This window comes from Crocodylus porosus, unplaced genomic scaffold, assembly GCF_001723895.1.
Source record: "Crocodylus porosus isolate Cpor-Errol unplaced genomic scaffold, CroPor_comp1, whole genome shotgun sequence".
In the NCBI taxonomy this organism is placed as follows: domain Eukaryota; kingdom Metazoa; phylum Chordata; order Crocodylia; family Crocodylidae; genus Crocodylus; species Crocodylus porosus.
Genome location: NW_017728886.1, coordinates 240937769 through 240945124, shown reverse-complemented (window position 1 = coordinate 240945124; position 7356 = coordinate 240937769). Strand labels below are relative to the sequence as shown.

Sequence of the window (7356 nt, the reverse complement as noted above, 5' to 3'; positions counted from 1 at the left end):
GTTCTGTTGTATATTTGATTACTATTAGATCATATCCATATTTTCATGGTGGTAGAAGGTATACATTATATAAATATTAATAAAACTTCATTACAGTTACAGCAAAGGACTGGAATACTTTACTTAAACTACTAAAAAGCAATGCAGTCATCCTATGATTGCATTTCATGGTTCAACAACGTGATAGTGAGTAATGAAGTTTTATTTGATTATAGTCTACTATTACAACTGTAATTCCAATTTGAAATTAAATCTATATTAGTAATGAAGGAAGATAGAGCTTGGCAAATATTATCTTTCTGTAATGTAGCTTTTGAAGTCCCTACAATACGTAAAGCTTGGCTGGGAGGTGGGGGTAAAGGACTGTTGACTACCCCATGCTGATCTCAAAATGAGTTTTCTAACTGTACTGACAATTCACATCACTCAGCCTGATTTAACACGGTAGATTTATTGGCTAGGATGGTGTTTTAAGCAAATGAATCCTCTCCACATTTTAAAATACCTACACTAAACCTTTTTGGTCCTGACTAATTTTCTGTTATGAACAGTTTATTCTCTGACTAAATGTTAACATCTAACCACTGAACAAATTTTCAATGTAATGGGGGTTTTTTCCCCCCAAAAAGCACGATGACTTGCATAGTTAGTCCCTGATTTATTATGTGTTCCTTCTCTCTTGTAATTAACTTAATTTAGCAAACTTCTCATGACCTGTTGAGAAAGATTAAGTAATCAGGCTCAGGTAGTATCACAGCAGCAACAATCTGCAGGAGATGTTACCCTGCTCTTGACCCCCTTGGCTACAGTTGAAAATTAGGATTCCCTTAGTTCCTAACAGCTAACTTTGTGTTGTTAAAAAAAATCTAGACTGGGTAAAGTAAATAAAAAGCCATTTAAAATTAAATATCTGGACTTACAATACACAGTTATGACAACAAAACCTTTACTTTATCCCTGAATTATAAAATTCCACAGTTTTATAGCATGAGAATTCTGGAACTAATATACCATTGAATTTTGACTCTGAGTAGCTGTAAATCCACCTCTTAACTGACCACACTGATAAAAAAAACTTTAGAGGAACAACAAACTGCTTAATGCCCTCAGCTGACAGAGTAATCTTTTGCCTGGATTTCAACCAAATAGAAAGTCTTTTTTTCTACACCTTTTTCTCTATCACACAGAACAAGAAGAGCCCTAATTAGATGCTTGGGGAGGTCCAATTTCTTAAGAAACAGCTTTGATTAAAAAGGAGAAAAGAAAGCCACCAAACCTAAGCACATGTGTTACAGTTCCCAAGATGCATGCAATAAAAATTCAGAAGCTTGAATGCACTGCTGTCAAAAATGCAATACTACATATGAGAAAAAAAAGTGTGTATGGGGGGGGTAGAAGAGGGATGGAGAATTTAAAAACAAACAGAATTTGAGTTATTCTTTTTCTGCCTTAGGAACATCAAGAACAAACCTGACATCACTTTAAGAAACGTTACTTGTTAATTTCAAGAGTGGCTACCTTAATGATACTGACATATACTTTAAGTTTGAACAAATAAAACCAAACTGCATCATAACAAACTCAGAAATCTAATTACTTCCAATTTTCCTTGACAACCAATTATTTTGCCTATTTTGCCATTATACTGCAATTCAACTGACTGAACCGGAATCCTTTTTTTTTTCCTTTTTTTTTTTAATCATCATTTAATTTTCTCTTTCCCAAATGGTTTGTAACAGAATCACCTCTCCAATCATAAACAAAGTCTAGATCACTAACACTGAAGAATTTAGCAGCGTACCCAAGAAGCATTTATCTGGAAAATTACCATGAGTTGGATTGCATTAAAGATTTTTGAGAGCGTTAATCAAACTTGTCCGCCTCTGCTAAAATGCTGCCACCAGAAGACATGCTAAACTAATTATCTAATTGAGGAGCACTAGGTAGGCATATTTTCTTTTGATGTTAAGTGAAAAAAGTAGCAGTTCTTAGTCATCATTTCTGTGTGACTCATGCTTACAGTTATATACAAAATGTTTTTATGACTATTGATCTCCAGGTCAGAATTTACTCAAATGATGTCCAGTGACCAAGCAATGAAAAACCTAGGGTTAAGGCATCACTGCTTTAAATGCATTTGAAATGAGAGATATGCATTTATTATTTCAATAATTAGTACTTTGATAATATCCTCCAAAAAAGGTTTTAGAGTATTTGCACAAATTATTAAACCTCTGTGAGCAATGCCCTTTTAAATCCTGGGTTAGAAACCAAGGCATTATAATCCCAACTAACCATTATACCCAAGAAACCATTGGATGCCTAGACAACTTCCTTCTTCCTTAAGCTAATATTTCTCCTAAACCACACACAGTTGGAGAACAACCTAATCATTAAGAATGGTCAAATATTTAACATTTACTTCAGTAAGAATATTTATCAAACCCCCCCGATATTCGTTACCTGTATTGAAGAATTAACTGAAACCAGATACAAAGTACCTATCATACCATAAAAAGGTCAAACCAGCTATAGAGTTAGACTCAGAAAATGTGTACTGACTTTACAGATGGCTGCACGTGTAACAGGGTCTCCCCTGAGACTATGAACCCAGTCTGCTGACTGGATTCCCAGCTGCAGGGGTGTACCATGCCCAGCTGGGGCACTGCTGGGTCCCATGTCCACAGCTGTGGGACTCTGGATCTCCACAGCTGCAAGGCATGACCGTGATCTCCCAGATGTGGAGGTTCTCCCTCTTTCAACCCCCTCCCACAGTAACTTGAAAGTATAGACTTTTCTCAGGTGTTGAGGACACCCAGTGTCTCACAGTCCGCTACACTCCCTCCCACTCTCTGAGGGAAAGGGACCCTGTGCTCTGTGGGGACCCTGCTATGGGTGCCAATGTCACCCAGCCACCGAACAGAAGTGGGTAATCCCAGGCCTGTGCAAGTGCGGAGGGGTACGGGGAGGTGGAGACAACATTCCCCCAGACTGGAACAAGCCCCAGGCATCTATACCCCACCCCTGCCCAAACCAGTCTATGCACAAGCAGGGGATAATTCCCACAGCTGGACCTGCCCCATGTCTCTATCTCCTGTCCTATGCATGCTTTCTGGGTGACCCAGAGGGGTGCACAGGGTTCAGGGACAGGCATCCTTCTCTGACTCTGAGATTGGTTCCTGCTGCTGGAAAATTCCCCCTTACTGTCCTCCCAATCAGCCGAAAGCTCCAATCTGCCTCCTACCCTGTGACAGTTCCAGGTGTAAAAGAACACCCCCAGCTCTATGCAGACATCTGGGTCACTCAGGGGGTGACCCTGGTTGGTGAAGGGCAAAGAGAGCAGTTCTTCTCACCCTTCTAAGGTCTATAGGGTGAAAGACTCTGTGACAACTGCTGCTTTTCAGCAGCTGCCAAATACCTATTGACAGCCTGCCCAGAGGGCAGACTGTCAATCCATGCCTAAATTAGGGATTACCAAGGATAGCCAATGAAAAAACAAACAACGCAACTACAGCTGAAAATGTGGTCTTGAATTTTGACAAAACAGAGGAAGATAAAAAAAAAGGACCATGCATAATACTGTAGGGAATGTACGTTTCAAAAACAAATTTTAAAAAAGCATCTCATGAACACCAGCCTTGCAAAAAGACTCTAAAACCTCTACACATCTTCAGTTATAACCTCCATATTCACAAGCCTCCAATCCACATTACTCAGGTACATACCCAAACTGGAATGAAAATGGGTTTTCTTTGGGATAGAACAGGGGTGGGCAAAATGTGGCCCGGGGGCTGGATGTGGCCTGCCTGACCATTCTATCCAGCCCGTGGGGCTCCTAAAAAATTTAGAAAATTAATATTTATCTGCCCTGGGCTGCCTGTCATGCAGCCCTCGATGGCTTGCCAAAACTCAGTAAATGGCCCTCTGTCCAAAATAACTGCACACCCCTGAGATAGAAGTATGCATAACTGAAGACTGAACAGTGTTCTTAACGATACAAACAGGTCCAAGTGATATACCAAATCCATGCCAGATTCACCAGGATTTTATCTTGATTTGCACAGAACTCTGGGAAATATGGGAACAGTGAACAATTTGATATCAGTAAGTTACGTATCTAAACCAGAATCTAGCCATAAGGATCTCCTTATGAAAAGCTACAGGGACTTCAATTGGTACAAGTGACCATGGATTCACCTTTATATCCAAAAAGTGACAATCTTCAACAATATTCAAAAAAGCACATTATTTAGCAGGGGCAATGATGCAATGCTGACTCAGAGGGGAGACTGCTACATACTACAACACCAACACTATTTGCTGTAGCATTTGGATTTTCAATGTCTCTAACAATCAAGGGAGTGGCCAAACCCTGCTGTGCTCTTGTCTGGGAGGTGGATTGGGTTGGGAGGTGGTCCCATCTAGCTGTATTCATTAAAGGTTCTCGTGGTACTTTTTACAAAAGTAAGGGTGTTCTCTCCATTTGCTGGCCAAATTCTAATTTGAGTTGCTACACTCTGTATATGTAAATTCCTCCGGAGGTTTCAGATAAATATGGTATTTCTCACTTTATGTCAAAACTGCTGAAAAATACAGCTGGAGTATACAATGTATTAAAAAGGTATGAAATAACAAAGAAGGTATGACATTTGTTTTAGGTATATTTTAATTGTGCTAATGTGATCTGTTCTGAAAAGCATCAACTAAGAAAGGGACAAAGTTCCAACAAAACTTCATAAAATAATTGTAATTGTAGCATAAAGTATAAAATAAACAAATACAAAGCAAAACCACAAGTCATATTCCCTGAGAAAAAATTGTGTTGTTAAGACAGATGCATGACTATGACAATCTGCTATGGTCAACCCTATGGAAAGGAATTCCTGACTGCGAGATATTTTAAAATGGGTTGTTTTCCAGAGTATGAATACATTATGCTAGTATTAGGACCATCACATCTACTAGTGTTTCAAGCTAAGCAGCTCAAGTCCTTAGAATAACTTAAAAATCTTTAAAGCTCTCTGACCTCTGCAATGTGTTTTATTTCGGTTTTCAAGAGTAATACTTCTGTGAATGTTGAGAAATACATCTTTTTAAATGTTATCCTACTTTGCTTATCTGTGATAAACCTACCACAGAATTCTGCCCTTTATGTTTCTCTGGTGTATGCTGTGATCTTTGCGATTCCTTGAGCTATCTTACTTACAGATATCTAAAGGTCTAAATTCAATGCCCATGGAAGTCAACACAGCTGTGTGCAAATCAGATGCAAAGGTTGAATAGCATTTTACCTGCTGCTTATTGTCACAAACAGCTAAAATGTACTAATTATCTATTTATGTAAGGGAGGGCTTTTCCTAAAAGTGCAGTAAGCATATAAATATGGGACAGGAGACTTCTTTTTGACTGAAATTTCTTTACCATACTTTACACAAGACTCTAACAAAAGAAGAATCTTTTAATGAGTGTTCTGTAGTCAGAAAATGTTTGCCTGGCAGTGGGAAGTGGAAACTCTCTCTAATGTACCAAGTTCTAATAGTCCAAAGAGAAATTACGCTCTTAAAATCCTTTCCTTTTTAATGAAAGCACCATTTGGGACACTGAGACAACCGCAGAGGTTAAAATGCCTGTTTTAATGCTACAAAACAGAGATGTTTTTAACACTAGATTCCTATTTGTAATCTCTGGGTTTATTCTGTGAATCACACTGGCACATCCAGAAGTGCTAATCGTGAAAGCATCCTGTGATACCCTGGGAAAAAAAAAAATCAAGGCACCCTGGTTGAGAATCGCTGTTCTAGCATATAGACTGTTCACATATGCAGTGAAGATATGCACACATCCTATCTTTCAGAAACCCATTTTATTGTAAAATGGAGATTTAAAACACATCCACGACAAAACTTTTGAATATAGGCAAAAGTACTAACCTGGTAAGCTCTATTTATTTGGTTAGCTGCCCAACTGGCATACTTTATATTGTCTTTTTTCATTTTTGCACTTGCTTTTGGATTGGAAGCAATATGACTGGCAGACTAGGATTAAAAAGAGAAAAACGATAAAATTATAAAATGAGAAACTGAAATATGTCAGATGCTTCACTTACAGTTTAACAGGATGGAACAAAAGGAGAAAAGTAAAAACTTGTGACTCACCAAACTCTTACGTGGAGCTAAGCATGAATAATGTGGCAGAAAAGACACTTGTGAAGCCAACTGGTCCCATCCCCAGCTCAAGCCAGCAGGCCAAGGCACTTAAGGGAGCCCACCCCTGCCCCAGACCTGGTACAATCTGTGGGCAAGGCAAGAGCCCCCAAGGGGACATTTGCCTGCCTGTACACAAATACCAGGAGCTTGAGGAATAAGCAGGAGGAGCTCGTCCTCCTGCTCAGTGCAAATAATTATGACATCATAGGGATAACGGAGACCTGGTGGGACTCCACCCATGACTGGACCATGGGTGTAGATGGCTATACCCTGTACAGGAGGGATCATGTAGATAAAAGGGGTGGGGGTGTAGCGCTCTATCTTAAGGAAAGCTACATGTCCCTGCAAGCTGATGTTGGCGACCACGGTGGATGATTGGAGACCCTCTGGGTTAAAATCCATGGGGAACACGGTACAGGGGACACAATGGTGAGAGTGTACTACAAACCTCCCACCCAAAGTCCTGAGCTTGACCAGGAGTTTGCCCAGGAACTGGCTGAGGTCGCATGCTCCAGGACCATGGTTGTCACGGGTGACTTCAATTACCCAGACATCTCGTGGGAGGATCACTCAGCAAAATCCGAGCAGTCACAAAGCTTCCTCTCATGCGTGGATGACCTCTACCTGACTCAAGAAGTCTATGGGCCAACGAGAGGCAAAGTGCTGCTCGACCTAGTACTGGCTACTGGGGATGACCTAATCAGTGGCCTAGTGATCGTTGGGAAGCTGGGTAACAGCAACCATGAGCTGATCACCGTCACCTTCGAGGTAAAGCTGGCAAGTCAGTCAGCAACACGGAAGTCCTTGACTTCAGGAAAGCGGACTTTGACAAGCTCAGGAGGCTTGTCAGTCAGGCCCTAAGGGACCATGACCCCAGGGAGAGGGGAGTTCAGGAAGAGTGGCTGCTCCTCAAGGGAACGATCCTCAATGCACAAGCTAATTCTATTCCATCTTGGAGGAACGGCAGCAAGATGGCACAGCAGCCCCCCTGACTCTCCAGGGATCTAGCAGACCTCCTGAGGCTAAAAAGAAAGGCCTACAAAGGATGGAGGATGAGATTCACCTCCAAGGAGGATTATTCTGCACTGGTCCAGTCCTGCAGAGAGCAAACCAGGAAAGCCAAGGCTGCAACTGAACTCCAACTAGCTTC

General features: G+C 40.8%; 1 protein-coding gene across 1 annotated transcript in view; it reads right to left on the bottom strand.

Annotated features, from left to right (window-relative positions):
* Window positions 1–5357: 5357 nt before the first annotated feature.
* EMC2 (ER membrane protein complex subunit 2) overlaps window positions 5358–7356 on the bottom strand; it is a 53366-nt gene continuing 51367 nt past the window's right edge. Inside the window, exon 10 of the mRNA XM_019551892.1 lies at window positions 5358–6035. Coding sequence (XP_019407437.1) covers window positions 5844–6035 — 192 coding nt within the window. The 3' untranslated portion in view covers window positions 5358–5843. The remainder of the gene's footprint in view (window positions 6036–7356) is intronic.